Source organism: Octopus sinensis, linkage group LG6 (assembly GCF_006345805.1).
Source record: "Octopus sinensis linkage group LG6, ASM634580v1, whole genome shotgun sequence".
Lineage (NCBI taxonomy): Eukaryota > Metazoa > Mollusca > Cephalopoda > Octopoda > Octopodidae > Octopus > Octopus sinensis.
Window position 1 is genome coordinate 100,271,558 of NC_043002.1, and position 25,000 is coordinate 100,296,557.

The following is a 25,000-nucleotide window of genomic DNA, read 5'->3' on the forward strand; positions in this document are numbered from 1 at the left end:
TGTGATTGCAAACATATATGCATATGCGTGTGTATACCAAAAGTGAATGGAAAGTAATTGTAGATCGATAAACCCGATATTTGAGGCAGTGGCCGGTCGATAAAGCTATACGGGTAAGCATACACTAAGTGTTAATATGTTCTATTCCGTTTCAACATATAATTATACTTAAGAATATAGGAAGGAATCAAGGGAAACAAAAAAAAACAATAACAAAAAGAACTAAATATTCAAATTGATCTTGAGAAAATGACAATGCTGCGATGAAGATGGAAATATTTCGCATCGATCAAAATTTTAGTAAAGTTTTAAGAGTCCGATTCTAGTTTCAGTATATGATAACGTCTTTTGATAGAAGTCTACAGTAGTTATACTCTGTAGAAAGAAAATAGATTCAAACTTGAAGTAATATAATACATAAAATGAGAATAATTATCAGGTTTTATCTTTGTATCTTAATATTGATTTTGTGAAATATTATCTCTCCCTCTCCATCGTGTAAGTATTTTAGCGTTACATAATATAATCTTCCAATAATTCTTTCATGAATATATAGGATATAGTAAGAGACAAACACATCGGCACGGTGTGAACTAAACCTTTAAATAATTACCAAGAAAATTGAAATAGCGTTTACAACGCGTAAATTTTATGGTGGAATTCCATCTTAATAAATACTATATTAATAATGCGTAAAGATCACGGCCCCGGTGCAAAGTTGTTCTGAGCAATTGAAAGGCGTTTTGCTGCAAAACTGAAGAACAGTAAGTTCAAAATGTCAAACTAGAACAAGAAGGATAACTGCTACGAGAATGTTACAAACGAAGCAAGCGACTCGGACGGAGATGTTCAATTCATTTAAATTAGTAACAATGCACAATTAACTGGACGATGAAAATAATTTGAATGGACAGCCACAATTCAGTACAAGCGAAGCGATGTGAGAACAATACAGTATCCGAATCACAGAGCTAGAGAAGAATTGAAGAGTGATGCCGAATTAGACATTTAAACAGGAAAGAAAATCGGTTAAAAGTTGTAATTCTATAAATACACCATAGCTTATATGTATGTATGTATGTATGTATGTATGTATGGGCATACACGCATCGATATGGATATAGGTATACATATGAGTATGTGTGTATAAATACATGCTTATATATATATATATATATATATATATATATATACGCATGTATCTATATTCATATATATGTGTGTATGCCTAAATGTATAGATATATAGATGGGTGTGTGTGTGTATGTATAAGCAAACACTCATGTATATATCTATATCCATAAAGAATATACATATATATGTCTTTGTATATGTATATATATCATACAGAACAACATTTTGTATGGACGGATACACGGATACACGGATACACTTACGTACAAACACACACACACACGCACACACTCACACCCACACACACACATATACACACACACACACACACATATATATATATATATATATATATATGTATGTATATATGTACATATACTCGTTAAAACTCACACGCACATACTCTGAGTGCCATAGATAAGTAGAATATGGGAGTTTTAAATTACAGAAGGAATATGCAATATATGCTGCAATTTATCGAGCTAAAGAGAGATTCTTAATGTAGATCATCAACTTGGTAGAAATAGTTGCTAAATTATTTCCAGTCTCACTCAACAGTCTTAGATAAAGCATAGTTGTTGATAGATGAACCATACAGTGTATGTTAGTGTACCAGCCGTAATTATTCTGTCTGTTCAGCCAGAAATAATCTGTTGATATACAAGAAATTTGTATGGCATCACTAAAAATTATCATTCAGAAAAATAATTTGATAGAATTCTTAATCGGAAATCACTTCCATTCGACCAATAATGTACCAAGAAACCGCCTGCAATCATCGGACACTGCGTGAAGCACTCGGGTTTATCCGCCATCTGAATCATAACCTGGGAACATACGCATGGAAGAACGAACAGTTGTCATGTTGCGAAACTTTATTCGGATGTAGTAGAGTTCCTACGCAGCTGCTGACCTCAGTTAATTGATTACAGAAAGGGATCTGCACTGGCATCTGTCATCATGGCCAACATAAATACCTGTTGTAGACGATACATGATAAGCCTTGATCTACAATATGTACAAAAATACAACTCTGAATTTCGGATTGGAATGTCTATATCCTTATTGGTCTAACAGCGGAAGTGAGGAAAAAATATCTTCTGTTTTAGTCATTAAACTACGGTGATGTTGAGGCACTGCCTTGAAAAATTTCCATCGAACTTATCGACCCGAGTAGTTATTATATTTTTGTTAGGACTGGTACTAATTCAATCGAATATCTTTTGTCGAAGAGACAAGTTGGTGATGGGTGACAAGAATATACACAAAGGTCGCAGTTTCAAAGCGACGAAAATATTTTGACAAATTAAATTTAAATGTTGAAGTGAATCTAACGGTTATTTTCCCGTTTTTAAATGGCTTATAAACACCTGCCATGCTGCATTTGTATATTTTCAATGGCCTTCTTTCAGTTTCCGACGAACAAATCCACCTGCAAGGATTTGGTCAGTCAGAGGTAATAGTAGAGTACTGTTGCCCAATGTTCCACGCAGCGGGAGACTGAATCCGGAGGCATGTATTTGGGAGGCAAAGTCCTCACCACACGACCACGCCTGAAAATCGTCGGAGGCCACTGATAAGACAAGACATTACCTATAGCTCAAGTCAAAGTAAATGATAAAAATATCTGGCCCACAGTTGCAAATCTCACAAGAATCCTTAATCAAGGCTGTTGATACAAGAGCTTGATTCTTACCTGTTTGCCCACTTTCTTTGCATTGTTGACCTTCCGCTGCACTGCTAGTTCTTTTTCTTAATTTTTGTGTAGGAAGAGGTGTTTTTACCTAAACATGGAAAATTACACTACTTAAGTGAACAAAACTATGTTCATGTAGAACGAACCCACACAAAGAAAGATTATAATATTTTTAATGATTTCTTAAGTAATAAATTAAATTATATTTCTTCTAAAGTTGAAAATCAGAAAAATACAGCTGAGTGGCTGTGTCCAATTTCGCACTTTAACTTGGAGACTTTTGTTCTGAGGAGTTTGATCCAAAGTGGAGGGCTGTCCTAGGAGGGGTTTCTCTGGACCCCTACCGATATATGTTACCGTGACCGTACCTTGTCTTATACCATTAACTACAACACCAATCTGCAGACGCACCGGCACTTTCTCTCCTCCAACTTCGTCCTGGGCATATGCTTTCATATTCCCACCCACTGTGAATGGACTTCTTCGATCTTTGCTTCTAAGGGAACACGCCGTGTTTTTTTTATTTATTTTAAACCTAAAGATATGTCACTTTTCACGAGTTGCATTCATTATGGCAACAACCCAGCTCCATACGTCTTAGTTTGTCCAAACGTTGCTGATACGCACTGAATATCAATTTTCAGTTACCTGGAAGTCGTAAACCTGTGGCTACAAGACACTCGCTCAAGGCACCGCGCAGTACGATCGAATTCGGGACCAAGTAGTTCTTAGAGAAAGCGTTGATCAACGGCTTTCCATGCTTTGTATTAAACTTTAGAAAATGGGAATTAATATTGTTAATCGTATTATCAACAATACTACTGATAATATACATATTTTTAGATTAAGCTTATACGTAATATGCAAGACTCTTTAGAGTATTCAAAAATGGCATGTGGTATTTAGTTGCTGCTCTTTACCGTCTGAATTCAAATGTCTTGTTCAATTTTGTCGTTCAAACTATCGAGTTGATAAATATCACGTTTAAAAGGAAATCTATCTATCTATCTAGCTAGCTAGCTAGCTAGCTATATATATATATATATATTTATGTCCATTTGTTTTTGGCTTACAACGCTAACAAAAATAAGTGTTTTTATTGTTCTTTATACCTTTGGTAATGTAATTTAAATTTGCTTTTTCGTTTGTCAAATCGTGATTATGTTGATTGAATGAAAATTTTTACGGTTGGAATAAAATTAATTGTAGGCAGGAAATTGGTACAATCTTTCAATTATAGGGAAAAAGTATTTTCCTGACAAGTTCGAATCCATATGATGTCAAATTTACTTTTCATTAATTCCAGGGTATATATATATATATATATATATATTATATATATATATATATATATACATATACATATACATACATATATATATTCCGGCAATCCTGATATTTCACAAAATGAATTTTCCCCAATGTATTAAAAATTTGCTTCGATAATCCGAAGCATATCTAAAACTTAATGTGTTTATAGCAGAAAGGTTTCATATCAAACATCTTAATATTTAATCGTAAGAAAATTTTGGGTGAAAATCTGGAAACTCTGGAATTTTTCATTGCGCCGCAATGTTTTTCAATGCTAATACACAAGACCGATGCTCCACACAAGAATATTGCATTCTTTGTCTCCTATCAAAATCATTTCCTTTAAATAGTGAGCATCTTGAAGAATATCCATTAGAGTATTTTCATATGCTGTGTTTTCATATACTTGTGAGACGCAAGCAGACGTTTATTATTTTGTTTAGCATGAAACTTTGAAAATTAAAGTCAAAAGCCGGGTCTAAAACCGCAACGAGAGTCTGAGTTACTCGAAATATAAATTTACGCATTATAAAGATTTCTGGATCGTTTCGGTTTGAACGACAGTTTTTTCTAGCGGTGTCATATGAAATTGTCACCCAGAATCGATCTATTGCATTTCAATCTCTTTTAGGGTTAGGCTTAGTTAGGGTTAGGGTTAGGGGAAGGCTATCTTTTTTTCTTCACAAATGTAAATAAACTTAATCTGTTTCTTAAACGAGGGACATATTCATACGGCACAGAATGCTTTTTAACTCAATAGACGTCACTGATTGGTTGGCATTGTAGAAATTGAAGAAAAAACAACAAATATCTTACAAACGGTAGAATGTTCTCAATAAAGCCAAGAGAAAAAGATGCTTTATAAACACATTCTACCAGTATACGAAGTTTAACATTTTTTAGTTACCTAGAAATTATGTTAAAAACTGCCGTTCAAGCCGAAAAGATCCAGATATTCTTTCTGAATTACGTTTGTTAAAGTGCTGGAAATATTTAGGGAAGTCATGTTTCTATTTAAAATCATTTGTATTGCATCACGACGTTTACCTCCGTACGATATCATGGTTACTTTTTGCAGACATTTCATTAAAAAACATTGCCTCGATTCATAATTTTTTCTTTCTTTCAATAAAATAAATATTCTGAATTAAATAGACACATCACATTCTTGCATTAAAGCTGTGAATAAATTCACCATTAATCTTGACACGATATCCAATAGGTCTACTTGATCAGAACTAATCTGGAGCAAGACAACAACACCATCAACAACAACAACATCACGATATTCACAGTAATTATATGAATATAATAACAAAACGCTGATTCCGAAAAATTACTGCCTGCATCTAAGTCGTCAGGATTGAAAGCCGTTTAACAATGAAAACGTTGGAGTGAATATGTAATGTATGTATGGGTAGATGAATGAACGAATGGAATTCATCGATCAATGGAAATATATGTACCGCTTGAAGGATTTTTTGTAAAATTATTAACTTTTCTTTTTTCTCTTTTCAGTGATCTTGACGACATAAATGCTGACTGCTTACATTTAGATATTTGGTGAGTAACATTGTAAATATAAAGTTATGCTTTTACGTTTTGCATTTTTCAGTTATTATTTATTTCGCTCTTACAATGAATACCGTAACTTTTATTAACTCCCACTGCAACTCTATTTGGTATAGCAATGGATTCTACTGTGGTTGTTTGTGATTTCAAACGTGTTCCTGGTTATCTGTTAATATAATTGACAGTCTATTTGTCACTCTCTTTTTGTCAGCTCTCTCGAAACCAAATCAGATAGCACTGATGTTTTTTTTTATTTAGCTCCAGTGCAACTATAGAATACCTGTATGTTATCTAGCATATGACATCTAATGCAGAAAATATAACTTTACAATTATTCTTTTACGCTTTTACTCTTTTACTTATTTCAGTCATTTGACTGTAACCATGCTGGAGTACCGCCTTTAGTCGAGCAAATCGTCCCCAGGATTTATTCTTTGTAAGCCTAGTACATATTCTATCAGTCTCTTTTGCCGACCCGCTAAGTTACGGGGACGTAAACACACCAGCATCGGTTGTCAAGCGATGCTGGGAGGACAAACACACAAACATATGCACAAACACATACATATATATGATGGACTTCTTTCAGTTTCCGTGTACCAAATCCACTTAGAAGACTTTGGTCGACCCGAGGCTATAGAGAAGACACTTGCCCAAAGTGCCACGCAGTGGGACTGAACCCGGAACCATGTGGTTAATAAGCTAGCTACGTACCACACAGCCACTCCTTGGTAATACTAAGTAATAATAAATCTGTACTTGTTTGATAGTTAAACCTTATTGTTATTCGTAACATATTTTTATAAATATACAAATGAGACGAGTGTTTAATTTAATTTTATTTCATAAATATTTTTAGCTTGAAACATTTCAAAATTTAATACAAACACTACGAAAGAAAGTTAAACCCATACAAACTGGAACTAAGTAACATTATTTCATACAAGGTACACCCACCACTAACAAATAAATATAGTTTACACTAATTCGTTTAGATATCCCTGTAGTCTCAGAGAAACATAGACACTCTCAAGACATTTTCAACCCCCGCCCCAGTGGCACATCCCGGATGTGATAACTGGTAGGGAAGACAGTGCCGCATCAACACGTATTACAGAACGATAAATCAATTTCATTTCAAGCAGTCATCTCCCTCTATCTTTCTCTCTTTTTCTCTCCCTCACCGTCTCGCTCGCTCTCTCTCACTCTCTGTATATATATATATATATATATATAATATATATATATACACATACACACATATATATATATACCTCTTCCTCTCTCGAAATAGAGAGAGAACACATGAACATAACGAAAGATTAGCAAATTGGTGAAGAGTTTGTCAGAGTGGTTAGTGTCATTCCAGCGCCTCTGATTTCGAATCCTGGCGAAGTTAGCTTTGCCCGTCATGCTTTCGGAAACTACAAATTACCAACACAAGAATCAATTCTTCTCTCTTTCTTCCTTTCTTTCTTTCTCCTAAAAAGAAATAAACTCTGTGCATTCAAGGGGAAGGATGAGCTAAGCTTCGTTTAAAACCAGGAGTTAAGGGACCAGAGAAGGGAAAATGATTAGTAATATCTCATTTCCTTTGAGTTAGCATGATATTCCTCTCAGTACTTCAACATGATAGCACCAAGAATCTTTGGAAAAGTTACATAGCAGAAAGTTAGATGATGATGTGTGAAATGGGAAGAATTACCATCATTTGTCACCGAGAATGGAGTGATATTCCAAATCTACATATATCATCATAGTTGCCATTGTTATTGATATTTCCAGAATAGAATGTACCATAACAAGTTACTTAATTTTATTTCAAACTTATTGTTATCGTCACTATAGAAAGAAAATAATACGTCAAATTACACTGCAGTATTTTTATAACTGATAGAGTGGATCTCGCAGATAATTCAGGTTGTAAAAATTATAGAGCTTTTGCAGCTAGCTTTCTTTGATCGGATTGCTAACAGTTAAATGCGTTTGTTCATTTCGTATTCTGTCCAGTTAACTTGAAATTTTAGCCTAACGAAATGTATTCTCAATATATTTTCTTTGAGGGAGCACTCTGTAAACTTTTTTTTTCTTTTGTATCAGCTTCCCTGTATACTTGGAGATCATGATCTACATCTGCATACATACAAATACGCACGTTCACATACACACAAACTCAGAAAGGCTAACATTTGCATATAAAACTTAACCATCCAGCTGCTGTCTTTCGCTAATTGTGTTACCTGCTTCTGTAGGTATGAGCAGATACAGACACTCATGTGACTCACCTACCCATGACCCAAGAGATAAAGAGCCAGTATGAGAATTGCACCAGAAATAGGCTGATACTTAACTTTTGCTGATGAGACTAAAGCAACGTGAAGTGTAGTGTCTTTTTTTCAATGACACAATATTCTGCAAGGTTCAGAAATGGAAATCACGCATGCCTTCCAGCACACATACACGCACAGACACATACACATACTCACACATACACGCAGACGCACATATACCTGCATACATAATATATATATATCTACACACACACACACACATATATATATATATGTATGTATGTATGTATGTATGTATGTATGTATGTATGTATGTATGCATGCATGTATGTATGTATGCATGCATGTATGTATATTCTTTTCTTTTTGGGTAAATCTCTTATTTGTATTTCTTGTTTTTAATATTTCAGCATTTAACACAGAAGTTCAATCTTTTCTATCAATCTATCTATCTTTTTTACCTATCTATCTATCTATCTATCTATCTATCTATTTATCTATCTATCTATCTATCTATCTATCTATCTTATATATATATATATATATATATATATATATATATATATACATATATATATCGTCTTTCCTCTCTTTTTTCTCGCCCCTTGTTATGTTAGAAGAATTGATACTGAAGGACGCATAAGTCATGTTAGAATAACTTCATCTCTTCGCACCATGCAAAGACAGATCTTACGAAAGCTTACCGCCTATTTTTCAAGAGAGGTTCCTTCCATTTCATCTGTAAAGAAGAATAAACGCGTTTCATGCAAGCGCGTACTACGAACTACAGGCTTCATAACTAAGAGATTTCATGTGAAATGGCAGGTTCTGGAGCAACATGCATTTTTATTTCTTTCTATTAGGTTCTCCTTATATCGCAGTTTATTGCTTCACTTTCTGTATTAGTATCACTTTCTGTTAGTATTTCGTCTCCTCGTCAGCTGATAGTTTTCTGCGATATGTTTGTCCATGTATCACTCACTTTTAACGTGTATGATTGTTGCTCACGGTATTTTTGCGAGACTCTTCGTGGATGGTGAACTGTTTTGTCTTACAATTAGTTTCCAATGGCACAGGGTATTTCTGTGACAAAAATATAACTCTTCTGTGCGTGTTATTTAAAGAATACCAGTATATCAGATTCCGATGTAACTTAAATCCTATGTTATCCTACTTTTCAATTGAGTTAATTTGCGAATCTTCACACAATAGCATATATACACACACACAACAAACACGTATGGGTAGAGCAGTGAATGAATCTCACAGAAAATGTCCAAGAATGCATGTTCTTTTTTACTACCGACTGAACTATAAGTCATATTGGATTAGCACCTACGTAACAGAGCATTCCACAGACACGTTTACTCCAACTAAAATTATCTGGCAAAATCACTTTCACATGGCGTAACAAAGCTGGACATTTAAATTGAAATATAATCCAACTGAGGGATTCCTACACACTGTTTGTCTACCCAATTTCACTTAAAGGTTATGGTTGAACTTTACCCAAGACTTACAGAAAAAGACAGGCAAGAACCTACTCAGTAGAGCTGAAATTGAAGCCCCCTTATGAAGTAAACTTCTTAAACATTGTTTTCACTTATTGAACTACGGTACACGAGAAACGTTTTCTTATTCCTGTTGTCTCCCCTAATTCAGGAAGAGCATGAACAAACCTGCTGAAGAAGCGATAATTGTACCTAAAACAATTATGCGTATTGGTACCTTTATTGTCACTGCCATATACAGCTAATTAGAAATTAGAAATTAAAAGACGGCGAGTTTTTTTTTTAATTATCTACAAGGGGCTAAACATACAGGGGACAAAAAAGGACAGATAAAGGGGTTTAGTCGATTACATCGACCCCAGTGCGTAACTGGTACTTATTTAATCGACCCCGAAAGGATGAAAAGTCGACCTCGGCAGAATTTGAACTCAGAACGTAGCGGAAGACGAAATCCGTATTTCTTTACTAACCACAAGGGGATAAGCACAGAGAGGACAAACAAGGTCAGACAAACGGAATAATTCGATTACATCGACCCCAGTGCGTAACTGGTACTTAATTTATCGACCCCGAAAGGATGAAAGGCATGGTCGACCTGGGCGGAATTTGAACTCAGAACGTAACGGCAGACGATATACGGCTACGCATTTCGCCCGGCGTGCTAACGTTTCTGCCAGCTCGCTGTCTTGGTTTCAGAAGGCGGCGAGTTGGCAGAAACATTACAATTTTGTCACAGAAACTAAATGTAAGACAAAACAGTTCGCCCTCTACGAAGAGTCTCGCAAAAAATACCGGCGAGCTGGCAGAAACGTTAGCACGCCGGGCGAAATGCGTAGCCGTATTTCGTCTGCCGTTACGTTCTGAGTTCAAATTCCGCCCAGGTCGACTTTGCCTTTCATCCTTTCGGGGTCGATAAATCAAGTACCAGTTACGCACTGGGGTCGATGTAATCGAGTTAATCCCTTTGTCTGTCGCTGTTTTCCCTCTCTATGTTTGGCCCCTTGTGGGCAATAAAGAAATAAGAAATTAGAAATTAAAACCAATACATATAATAAACGATACTAAATTAGGGTTATTTTTTTTATTTTATGCATAAAAATACAGTTAAATGAGGAGTTCGGTACTTACTAAAATGTATCAATAATATGTAAGTATTTAGTTTACTTGGAACAGACAAGGGATGTTTCATTGGCCAGAGTGATAACATTTGCCCAATCAACAAAACATGCTACGAACCAAAGTAATATAGCAAATTGAAAAAAATTACTGACTTTCCAGCGGTCAACCTTTTTCTTTAATGAATGACAGGACATTCCAGATAGTTGGGCATCACTAATCTCTGCTCGCGATGCTAGTGCAATACACACATGAATTATGCACACGACGAAATCAAAGTAATAGCTTTCTCATCTTTTTTTTTTTTTTTTTCATTCTCGTATCTATTCTCGGAAGTTGCTCACTGAAATGTCAATGAATCATATCCGAAGTTTTAATGATGCAGATGGATTAGTCAGCAGACGGCTTGCTTCCAAATGCAACTTGCCGTGGTAACTAAAACCCATGACAATACCCTTCATTTTGAGTTATTGTTTTTTTGTTTATCTTCCTTTTATTCAAACTTTGTCATCCACAAGGGTATTGCGTAATTTCTACGATGCATCTCAGAAATATGACATTTCCGAAATTACAAATTCATCATGAATTCATATCTGTCCTTTTCTGAGATGTCAACGAGTAGCCACTACTCTGCTTTTTATCGTTGAACACATTGGCAATAACAGAAAACGGTTTTATGTATTTATTTATAGTAACAATTATATATTAGCCTGATATTGATTGATAGTAATAATAATAATAATAATAATAATAATAATAATAATAATAATAATAATAATAATTTTCTACTCTAGGCACAAGGCCTGAAATTTGGGGCGAGGGGACCAGTCGATTATATCGACCCCAGTACGCAACTGGTACTTAATTTATCATTACCGAAAGGATGAAAGGCAAAGTCAACCTCGGTGGAATTTGATACTAGAATGTAAAGACAGACGAAATACTGCCAAGCATTTCCCCCGGTGTGCTCACAACTTTGCCAGCTCGCCGCCTTATAATAATAATAATAATAATAATATAATAATAATAATAATAATAAGCAGAAGAATTGCTGTAGTTGTTACTAATCATTATTCTTTCTAATTTTTGGTACAAGGCCAGCAAATATTTTGTGGTGTGGGCAAGAGAGTCGATAACACCGGCATCAGTATTTGACTAGTACGTTATTTCATCGAACTTGAATGGCAAGGTTGATCTCGGCGGAATTTACGTTTACTACTACTACTACTACTACTACTACTACTACTACTACTACCACTACTACTACTACCACTACTACTACTACTACTAATACTACTATTATTACTACTACTACTACGACTATAGCTACTACTACTACTACTATAGCTACTACTACTAGCATCACCACTACCGGTGGAGGGACTAATAGCAGCAGCAGCAGTAGTAGTAGTAGCGGCAGTAGTAGTAGTAGTAGTAGTAGTAGTAGTAGTAGTAGTAGTAGTAGTAAAGTGAGTAATCATATTATACATCATATTAATCAGTTAAACGATAATTGACGGGTGTCATCGCAATTATGTGTTGGGTGTACATACCTATGAATTTGATGATGATGTGTGTATACAAATCACTACAGGAAAAAGACAAAGTGAAATTCATAAAAAATAAACTCATGTAGATAGACACACACACACACACAAACACACACACACACACACACACACCACACACACACACATATATAACTGATTACTTAATACGTATATTAGTGTCAAATTTTAGCGCAAGGTCAGCTATTTCGGAGCAGGGGATAAGTTGATTACATCGATCCCAGTAATGAACTGGTACTTATTTTATCGACGAAAGGTGAAGTCGACCTCAGCGAGATTTTGGACATAGAATGTTAAGACTCTGAATGCAAATGCTGACAAGTGCTATCATATCGTACAGAGGACAACATACAAAAGGTTTAGTAATACGTTTATTGTTAATTTCAGTGAGCGTCCTTTATAAGTACTGATATTTTGCATTTAGCCTTTTATTATAGAGGAAGGAAATGTTATATATATATATATGTGTGTGTGTGTGTGTGTGTGTGGATGCGCAATGGCCCAGTGGTTGGGGCAGCGGACTCGCGGTCGCAGGATCGCGGTTTCGATTCCTAGACCAGGCGTTGTGAGTTTTTATTGAGTGAAAACACCTAAAGCTCCACGAGACTCCGGCAGGGGGGGGGGCGATCCCTGCTGTACTCTTTTGCCACAACTTTCTCTCATTCTTTCTTCTGTTGGCCTGCTCGCTTAGCCAGCGGGGTGGCGTCATTTGAAAGCTAAAACAATGCGAAGCGCATTGTGACCAGCGATGTGTAGCAACATCTGATAGACTGGTCGGTCACGGCGATCACAGTGATATATATATATGTATATATAATCCAGAGAGTTTCATATATAACTGATGTAAGAGTTCATTTATGAATAATGATGTCAACAGTGAGCAAGTTACTCTATAGGTGAAGGCGTGAAACAATAAAAAAAATAACGTTTTATTGTATTTCTTTGATGTATTTGATATTTTTTTACATACCCCCCCCCTTATAACAAGAAACTATGGAGGTGCTGAAAATGAGGATTAGGGCGTTTAAGCTGGTTCTGGTCGATTTCCGTTGTTCGCTGATGAGGATTCAATTATTCAATCAACTGAATTACATAGCAACTAAGTGGCAGACTATTCAACGAATACGTGTGTCTCGGATAAAATCAGCGTGATACGTTTTATAACCAGACTGTATCTTTTAATTTCAAGGCACTTCTATCTGGTAGACTTCCATGCGCTATCCACTTTGACTTGCAAATAATGGGGCCACGTGAAGATACGGAAAATTACGTTTCTGCAGGATACAAGCGCAGCAGAATCCAAGCCAGTTGATAATATATAAAATTGATCTAAGAAATGTGTAACGAAAATCATATATGGAACAGTAAAGTTATGAAAACAAGTGGGACGTAATTTAAAAGTGGCTAATTTCAATTAAAAGATACGTTATAGCATCAGAGAGGCGCATCCCTAACCTCACAATCGTTTGACACAAAGATCATGTGAGAAATGAGATTTTTTACCACCTGCGCCTTCTATGATACCTAAGATGGGTGTTGCTTATTTAGGTATACATCCAGTGTCACTAGCTCCTCAGATAGCACACACACACACACACACACACAGAGATATCTGTGTATGTATGTATGTCTGTATGTATGAACGTATGTATATATGCATGTATGAGGCAAAATACATTGGAATCGAAACCACATCATTCAATTGCAAATGTTAAAATTTTATTACTCAATAAACCTGAAGTAATGTCAGTCAAAATGGGTGATCTAATCATAATCAAAGGTAATCACCGTAAGAGAATATTTGCTCTCTCTCTCTCTTTCTCCCTTTACCTCTATCTATCTGTCTCATACACACACTCCCTCTATATATACACACACACATATATATATATGTTTGTGTGTGTGTGTGCATGTATGTATGTATGAACTTTTGATATGGCTTCCTTGCGGGGAATGCCTTGTAAGATAAAGATTCTTTGTTACAAAGAAGCACTTATATGAATAAGAAATAGTTGATGGTGTGTGCTTGATACATTTGTCGTAGCTATATATGCGTACATTTAAGCATAAATTTTTCTGTATGTAAATACTGTTTACAATATTATGATGGGATTTAAATATCTGAATGATATCATAAATATTAATACATTCCCCTATAATTCTCATAAAATCTAATAGCACTTTGACTATTCATTTTCAATTGAAGTCTATCGATTTTGATTGAAATCAATATAATGACCACTGATGGCTAGCGAAATGTTTCTAAAGAGATGCAAATTTTGTTGTCTTTGTCATCTCAATACCTGTTTTAACATAGTTTTCTTTACTCATGTCATTAATATCAATAATAGAGACATTAAAAGCAATCTTCCGTATTCCTGTATTCCTAGCCGTTCGACAATTTAAGCTATATAGCGTATAGGAACAGGGTAAAATCAGCTAACGCTTTCGTTGGTGAATGGCCTTTGGCATAGAGAGGTCTGGGACAAGTAGAAGACATTTGTGTTAATCATAGCTCTGAAACTTGGTTTCATTGGTTTCAGCAAACTGGACACCGCTAAATGCTCCTTAGTTGATAAGATAATTTTGTTAGACCGAGAGATATATCATGTCTATCATCGAATAAGAATTATTGTACCACTATCCGTTGCTGTGCAGTTTCTACCTACCCAGTTTCACACAAAATGCTTGACAGAAGATATTTGCCTGTCTTGCACTATGATATCAAGTCTGGAAACATGTGAGTGTTAACACGATTTTATAACGACCCAGTTTGCTTGTTTCCATATTGTCCAATTAGATATGAGTCATTAGTAGAATCAGCAGTATTATCCATGTTTTGTCTCTTTATAATAGTTCTTAATAGTCCTACACTATCTAGTAAAACTAATATCAGATGTAACTGTAGGGACTGCTATAATTGTCCTTTCAGTAACTAATGCGTCCAGACATCTGATAAATTATACTGCTATATTGGTCCTACAGCATTAAAATTCAAATAGGTTGGAGAAATCACGTAAATTTTTTCAATAATAGGTGCAAATTAACAAGTAAATTGCTAGGAAACTGTATTTGAAATCTTAAGGGCAGAAATTTTGATTACTTAATTTCGAGGTCAATTATCTGGATAGCAATTCTGTATAAAGAGGTGGGGATTATTTATAATTAATGCTGCATAGAGGGCACTTGAAACCCTATGACAGTGGTTCCCGACCACGGGTCTGCCAACCACTGGTGGTGTCCGTGAGCTGAATTCAAAATGTCATATGTATATATATATATATATATATATATATATATACATATTCAAGGAGATCAGTGGGAAAACTCATTTAAATAATAGGGTTTGCAACCACCGTTGAGAAGTACTTTTGCGAAACACTGTGAAAAAATTGGGAACCACTGCCCTATGGTGTAACCTGGACTAATAAATAAACTAATCCAGATTTACATCATTCTGCTTCTTCCTTGTTCATACCCAATTAATAAGATATTTTCAGACTCGATTAGCTAATTTACATATAAGAAATTATAAAATTATATATAGATTTCTACCTATTGCATTTATTATTTCAGTGGGATTAATATTATTCTTTCAGTCTTTTCATATATATAATCGATAAAAGAAGTACCAGCTTAGCTCTGGACTAGACGTAATCGAATAGATATCCCCACCCATTAATATTTCAGATGGTGTGACTAGAAAAGTCTATTATTTTATTTTACTGAATTTTTTATATTATAATTTTATTATACTTTGAATGTGTTTTGGCTGTGATTTTTGTGGGAAGTTAAACAATAACTTTTATTTTATGTATTTATGTCAGACTCTCTACTCTCCATAATCCTCTGACATTTAGTCTATGTTGCCTCTCTCTGTCGCTTTCTTTCTTTCTCTCTCTCTCTCTATCTCTATCTCTGTCTCTCACACTCACACGCACACACACAAACATATATTTACTGATTTGTTTGCCCTCTTGTCATCCTTACTTCTTTGACACGCCTATTCCCTTTACTTATGCTGCTTTGTGAAAAACGCGTTTAATGCTACCTAAATCTGGATCTCTCTCACTTTCTCTCTCTTTCTCTCTCTCTCTCTCTCTCTCTCTCTCTCTCTCGCTATATATGTGTATGTGTGTGTGTGTGTGTGTGTTTGAAGGCGCGTGGCCTAGTGGTTAGGGCATTCGGTTCACGTTCGTAAGATCGTGAATTCAAATCCCGGCGACACATTGCGTCCTTTAGCAAAACACTTTATTTCACGTTGCTCCAGTCCACTCAGCTGGCAAGAATGAGTAGTACCTGTATTTCAAAAGGACCGGCCTTGTCACATTCTGTGTCACGCTGAATCTCCCTGAGAACTACGTTAAGGGTACACCTGTACGTGGAATGCTCGGCCACTTGCACGTTAATTTCCCGAGTAAGCTGTTCCGTTGATCGTATCAGCTGGGACCCTCGTCGTCGTAACCGACGGAGTGGTCCTTCTATATATATATAGTTAATATATATATATATATATTATATATATATATATATATATATAATATATATATATATATGCTCAGACAGCCTACTACACAGGCCATCTTGCATCTTTACTGAGCTGAATGGACTTGGCGCCACAATAGATTTTATCTAGTAGTTTACGTGGTTTTGTGTCTTTTTAATCAATTTACTCTGTGCCCCTCACTAGGCATGTCAATATGGCTATTTTCTCGCTACATAACTGTTCTTATCCATTTACAAGTGTATTACATCTTCGAAGGTCATACTGAAATAAAGAGAGTGGGTTCCATTTAATATAATTATTTTGTGTTTCCATAACCATTGCTTATATTTTTCAGTCATGCTGAAAGAATTATCCTTGTTCTAACTTATACTCCGCGATTGATGAAAAGAATCGTCGCTGTTCAGTTTATGTGGGATCCCTTGAATTAACTGGATTGTTTTTTCCATTCTATACGTCCTGTTTACCACTAACTATGCTAAGCATACTATTAACATCCAGTGTGTGAGTGTGAGAGTTTGATGTGCTTGCGTATATTTTCAATGCCGTTCATTTAAGCTGGTGATGTTTTCCTTGAGAATAGGGAATCCTACTTGTCTTGTGCAGTAAGAATATTCCATCTTGGAACCATATCCCGTGTCCAACAAATGTCTTCGTACTTTTAATTCCTCGTTCAGAGACTGATGTCTACGCTTTCTGCCGTTGCTATATTTTTCATTTTTATTCACATCCTTTTTCCTACTGTTTCGGTTAACAGAAGGGAATAGTATACATTGTCTATTGTTTTGTTTTTTTCAGACAGGAGTATTTTTTGTTCAATGTGGATCGTTGCGTAAAATTAGATTCCCAGTAAAAATTTTAAAATCCCCAATCATATACATGGATCTTCAATATAAATTGTATAGGAAGCGTTCACAGATAATTTTAGTTAAGTATTTAATATCTCATATTTTCCAAAGTATGCTGCAAACATTCCGATATATCTATATTTCATCACTACAAACAATAAGTCAGCCATATGTATAGAATTATCAAAGTCAACTTTGCATAGATGTGCAGCCGAATGAAACTTGGTAGAACAAGGAACAAAATTACCTTCGTATGATCGATGTACCACTCTAAGCATACAGAATTGTTCTAAAGTCTCGCTCAAATGAGAGATAGATTTCCTCGCTCAAATCAGAGGTAGATTTGGTTACTGTTTTCAAAATATTTTCGGACTTATTATCTAGAGCAGTTTTGAATATTCTATGGCTCAGAAAAGATGAACTGATCGAGAGTGGAACGTCTTTGAGCTTAGGCATGCGCATCAGCTACAAGTTTAAAAATCTTATACATTTCCATGACATATGTACACATATCTTTTACTATTCCAATATCGTCTTTCTTATTATTTATCTTTCTCTTCATGCTCGTTCAAAGTGATCGTTTTTTTTTGTTGTCTTGCTCTCTCTCTCTCTCTCTCTCTTTCTCTCTCCCCCTCTCTCTCTCTATTTCTACCTCTCTCTTTCGATTTATTCTCACTTCATCAATTAGTCAGCATGTTATGTTGAGTTGTGCTTTGCTACGATTTTGCATGACCATGTTGTCAATGTTAAGTTCATGAAAGCGGGACGGTCTTTCAAGTATTAGGAAACAGTTTTATACCAACGACCATGACTTTTCTCTCTCTTGTCTCTTACTTCTATCTCTCCATGCATACATACAAATGCTTACAAACACACACACACACACGTACATTAATATACATGGGCATTCATTCACATACACATATATAACTGCTAGTGTGTGAACCAGTATACGTCTATGCGTATGTATATATATTCAGATTTGCTTTAAAAATAATGTAGCTCATTTAACCAGTAAAATCGAGCAGCCTATTATAAAAGTATGAAATATACTTCGATGGTTAGCCCAACAAAGACGTAATTTTAACATACAAAACAAAAGATTCTATACTCAGCAACGATTGGCTTGTAGAATAAACGGTTAATATATAATATGTATTCAATTTGAAATTCTGGAATGGAAGAAGTGAAATTGTGTTTGTTTCAATTTTATGTTGTGTCCGGTTGTGTTTTACTTTTGGAAAGTGAAAACAATTTGGGGCATCAATCTGCATTATTTAGGTTTTTGTGGTGTTGGTCGATCAGTACAGTACCCAATTTAACGGAATCATCTATTTCGTAGGCGTCGTTAATGAATTTCGCTCAATTACGTCGTATGTCCGCAAAGAGGATAGGCACTCCATTTCCTTCAATAATTCGCTTTCTTTAAAATTCTAATTATATAAGAATAATTCATTGTTTACCTACGCTCAGATTTCAAATCTTATCCAGGTCTATTTTGTTGCTATTGTTATCTTTCAACCAACATGTGACCTCTATTTGAGAAAACTCGCGATTTAAGGCATTCCAGTAAAGAAAATCCCTCAAATTTGGGGATATTTATTTGGATAACTTTGTGAATCAGTCTTTCTATATTTGAAGAATGTTGCATGGAATTTAAGGAAGTTTTGGCTCCTACTCCGCAGCCAACATAAAGACTTCCTCATTGACTTGTGGGATGATTCCCGGTTCGATCTTGACACCTTAAGTGCCTCTCAATAAAGATATATATGCTCTAGTCTCAGACACTCCCTTCTTAGTTATGTATTGAATCGATATAAGATCGATGTATTTATATCAAATATGTCAATATAGTGCATTGTTTAACTGACACATAGAAAGTCTAAACATAAATATTTCGGTGGTTCTATCATTCATAAAATCGATATAGCAAACACAAATTTTCCAACCACTTTTTTTTTCTTCTTAAACGTGCACTGAGTAAATGCTGGATGGAAAATAATTTTCGTAAATTAAGAAAGATGCCTGAAATATGCCGTCTCGATAACGGTGTGTACGAAAATAGATTTGAAATGTGTTTTATTTATTATACATTTAGAACTGTTGCCAAATGCCTGCATAGAGAGTCACTAATTTATGAAATAAGATTTGAATTCTGTTAGTCTGAAACTAAATTAGGTCAACAGCCATTATAAATTCCATGCTGGACCGCTGAATATAGGGAAAAAGAAGCTCCATAGAATTTCAATTTGTTGCTTTCAGGAATGTTTGTGTGTGTAAATGTATGTCTTTTTATGCTGTGTGTGGTGGGGAGGTGAATGTCGAATGATGAAATGATCGCCTATTAGAGGTCTCGGAAAAGCTGCTAATCTCATGCTGTTAGAGACCTAAGGCCTGTGATATTAATTCCGCATATATCGTGGCATTTTTCCAAATCGAGTTCATAAGAGAGATTATAATTTCTGGCAACAAGTATAGGATATATTGCTGTATCAGTGGTGCCTCTGTCTCTAATCTGTTATTTCAACATTGTATCCATTTTTCTGGATGTCTCTACATAATTGTTTCCATCATTCTCGCCAATTTAGCTATTTTGGAACATATGCTCGTGGATTTATCTTCCTATATATTTCTAATAAATTTAGTTTGAAGTTTAGAACACACTTCTGAAAGACTTCAACAATTTCTCCCTTAACAAATACTAATTAGATTACCTCATGCAGTAATTTAAACTCAAGAAAGGAAAATATTGTTTTATAACACGATCCTGAAATAGAAATATATTACACGAACTCGAATGATATTATTCCATAATTTTAAAACATATTTGATGCAATGATTAAGTCTTTTAAGCATTTCTCTATCTTTTATAAGAACTGTTCGTCCTTCAAGTTTAGTTTCCTGTATCTGAATGTATGACTCTTATTGAAGACTGTTTTTTTTTTTACTGTAGACGGTGTGACGTAGGAGACTGTTCTGAGCATACTGTTTGCAGTATTTCGTGCCAGTGTTATCTTGACAGATTATCGTTATAGTGGGTTTTTTTCTGTTTTCTTTTCCAGGCCACCAACAATATTTTAGATATATAGATAAAATGAAAGAGCAAGAGCTATAAAGCGAAAAACATGTAAAATATTCAATAGATTTAACCTGTTTGTTTGTTATGGTTATTTTGAAGGCTACAAATTTTTTTTTTTAATTCTCAGGATATGTTAACCAGAACAATAACAGCACGTTAATAGCCGATTTGACGAGTTCTGTATCTCAAGCACACCGCTTAAAGTAACTTGACATGTATAAACCTTTAAAACAAATTAATTAAAACTCTAAATTGAATTACCTAAATGTAGGCGTCCCCAATTACATGTGCAAGTAATTACGAAATTCTTTTTTAATGAAACAACATCCGGCACTTAAGATGATAATGATATGGATCTTATTTTGAGGAGAAAACCTCACGATGCAGCATGTTATGAATCATGTTTCCATATTCCTAAAGAATTCAATTCAGTGTTGTTTCTGTATCTATAACAACGAATTACACTGCGAGAACAAAGGATTTTGAACGTAGTCTTTCGAAATTTGAAGAATAGCAGCCACATTTCCTTCAAACCACATTCCATCATTTTACAAAGTGGAAGGGCACACTGGACATTATTTCCCACGGTACTTTGTAAAATAAATGGTTTAGCCACAACCAGAATTCTTTTGTCAGCATAGACCAGCTCTTAAAGTAATAAAAAATAGTTGAATAAGTACGTCTCCTCGACCATATGCATTCTACAGAGGTATCAATTTTGCAAAGGAAAATTATAATCGCGCAATTACATATAATTAAACGGCTTAATAAGTCACTTCCTAGATGTGATGCTAGGAATAAAAGCCACATGTCTTCAGATTAAACACTATCATGTTAAAAATTAAAAGAACACATTAACGATTATAATTGTAGGTCCTCTGTGTCCGGAAATATAATAGCATCATAACTGGTGGATGAATTTAACCATAGTTCAACTGCATCAGGTCTGATGTAAAGACAACAAAAATATAAACAAGAATAGACGACAATAAGAACAACTAAACTAACTTTAATTCTTATTTATAACTGTATTGTTTCTTCCCAGGAAAATTCATATCTAATTGTTCAAAGAAGACGTCAAATGTGACTAGTAGTGAATTCTCTTGAAAGGGGATAATATCTGCATCGTAATTTTACTGAGTATCTGCACACAAAGAATTTAACTCCCAAGGACATCCATCCTGATATAGTTGCTACATTAAGTGATGACACTCAAGTTTTATCAATAATGCAAAAGTGGGGAGCTGAATTTAGAAGGAGAAGAGAGAGCCTTGAAGATGAACCGGCGTCTGGACATCCTGCCCCCCCCCCACCCAACCCTGAGGAAATCGTTGATCTGGTTCACATGTGATGGATGACAGGTGATTACCATATCCTGTGAAAGAGTTGAAAATATTCTGCACAATGAACTTGACATAACGAAAATTTCTGCTTAGTGAGCACCACATTTTCTGATACCTGATCAAAAGCACTTGAAGCTAATCACATCACGAGATAATACGACATTGTTTGAATCAGATCCAGCTGGTTTCCAAAAATGTTTCCTAACCTAGGATGAATGTTGGCGTCGACAAATTGAACCAGAGACAAATAGAAAATCCATGCAGTGAAAACACGCTTCTTTATTTGCATCCAAAAGGCCATGGTTGTTCCACCTGCATGGAAGGTGACAGCTTCGGATTTTTTGGATGCAAACGGCATTGTGCTTATTGGCTATCTTCAAAAAGACTGTATGATAACTTGCTGAAACAGTTACAAAAGTCTATCAAGACTAAACGCCCGGGGAGACTCACGAAAGGTGTCTTCTTTCAAAAGGAAAATGCTCTATCACACAAGTCCTTGGACCCAATGGCTGCTGTGTGTGATTGTGCCTTTGAACTGGTTGATCGCCTTCCCTATTTTCTTCCCATCTGACTATTATCTGTTCCCCAACATGAAAAAAACATTGGATGAGGACCAGTATCTCTGTGAGAAAGACATCATATCTACTGTTGACTTTTTCGACAGCAGGATGGTAGCATTTTCAACAACACGATCCAAGCACAGCAACACCGATGAAAGAAGTGTGCGAACTACAAGGTTGACTATGTTGAAGAATAAACTTAATCTGATCAAATAATTACATAGAATCAGTTTTATATTCATTCATGTACTTAATTAATTACTTATTAGGTGGTTTCTATAAAGACTGCTCAGAGCATTTACTTATGGAATAACTGAAAGAATAAACAAGCTATCTATATATCAATTTTAAGCCATGAATCAGCAAAAATAAAAAAGATCTGTACAGATACACACACATATTTATATATGTGCACACATGCACACATACGCATACACAAATATTTATACGTTACGTTTATATGGATATAGTATAACCATCTCGCATAGACTTGAGTTACTGAAAAGTATATGTTTACGAACATGAAAAATAACTTATAAGGGATAAGAGGTTAATAGGTTATATGCATATATGCATATATAAACATACACAAATATACGTTTATATGGATATAGCATAACCATCTCGCATAGAACAGCAACAATATATATATATGTAAATTGTGTGTGTTCTGTACGTGTGTATGCTAGCTGCCTAAATGACCTCTACAGAAACTGATAAATATTAGAGATTTCCAAGTCTACATCTTTGACATGTCAATGCAAAATTATTTGCGTACTCGAATCACTATAACATTAATAATGTATACCTCAAGTTAATGGTTATATTATTAAGTGCGTTTATAATTCGGTTTTGAAGGAAAAAATGTCTTCAACTTGATGGAAATAAAACGTTTTTAATTTTCAACAGAAAAAATCTCAGAAAATTCTCTTCATGAAAAAATAGCATGTTTAAATATTAAATAGTCGTTAAATTAAATTTAAAAAGCCGGTTAAATAAGTCACATATATATTATTTTATATTAAGTGACATACAGTAGACAGTCATACAGTACAGAACACAGATTTATTATGCTTTCTTTCAGTGCATATTCTGTAAAATGGGAGTAAAAATTTAGATGTGCAGTGTGCTGCTCGTGATGGAATAAACTTTGGAATGATTTCTTTTCAATTATTTCACTTATTTCTCTAACTCCCAAGATACTGGGATTGATGTAACAGCTTTCCTGTTTGTTTCCATCAACAATTGCACACATCAGGCTTGTCATCATATGTTCATATCTGTAAAGTTAAATAAATCGATTTTCTTGTAACTCTAACACATATAAGACCGAAACGCCTAGTCCTGTTCCCACAGAAGAAGAATATGCATTATCTACTTTCTTCTTGTGAGAATAGATACATATTATTGATGTTACATTTCAACAATCCTACCATATGATAAAGACAGACATGAATATTTTCAATGCATTATTTAATTTTCTGTCTCAGTGTATTAACACTATAATGGATGGATGCTGTAATAATAAATGTTGATAAAACTTTAATGAAAACATATAATACAACAAAAATACCTTTTGAAGATATTTTGATAAATGAATGTTGTAAAATTCAATAATCGTTGTTTTTATTAGGCTTGGCAGCTAAACAAAGAGTAGTGAGGCGATGTCACTGAGAATTACAATATAGAAATATTTTGATATGACTACCTTACCCAAGAGGAAATAAGAAATTTTAAGTTTCAAGCTAAGAACAACCTGAAAAGTTTCGCTTTAGTAAAAATATCAAAAGCTTTGCTATGCTCAGATTAGTCTAAATATGTGTAATTTCCCGATTTGACCCGCAGCTATAAAATAAGCGACAACTCGCTTTCAGTTTTCATGAATTGAAAGTGACAAGGGATCTATCTCCTTCTGAATAAGACTCGTGCATATCGCGGGAAACTTCGCCGATTGGTACTAAAGAAGCCAGCACTTCAGAATCAAATTTGTTGATTCTACAAATGAAAAAAAAAAAACAGGAAAGTTCTGACTAGTTGATTGTTTCTGTTTTCTTTTTTTTTTCTTAGTATTTCCTTAAATATTTACTACATCTCTGGAATAGTCGAATCAGCAATGTCGGAAAAATTGATTTGGGGTATCTCTTCCGGCCGTTTGCGCTCTGATTTCTTGACTGTTAGACTTAATTAGTGGCTCGATTTAACACCACTACTTGAACATTAGGTATCATGCTTAGTATTTTACTTTATGGAACGTATTCAAGTTAGATGTTTGGTTTCAAGAAAACTTCCTCCTTTCCAACGATAAGTATCAGAAACCCTTAAAAATATGGTGCCAAAGACACTTCTCTTTCATTAATCAGTAACAAACATTGTAAATAGGTTCAATTTAGAAATCAAACTGGTGGGTATTTAGTTGCCCTAAATAACCCACTAAACCAATCTAAAAATTGAAATCTATACAGTTCAC

General features: G+C 34.8%; 1 protein-coding gene across 2 annotated transcripts in view; it reads left to right on the forward strand.

Annotated features, from left to right (window-relative positions):
- LOC115213303 (BAI1-associated protein 3-like) overlaps positions 1 to 25,000 on the forward strand; it is a 1,469,361-nt gene that overhangs the window by 1,055,953 nt on the left and 388,408 nt on the right. For both annotated transcript variants that reach the window (XM_036504187.1, XM_036504188.1), the window contains one exon: positions 5,660 to 5,704. In XM_036504187.1, coding sequence (XP_036360080.1) covers positions 5,660 to 5,704 — 45 coding nt within the window. The remainder of the gene's footprint in view (positions 1 to 5,659; positions 5,705 to 25,000) is intronic.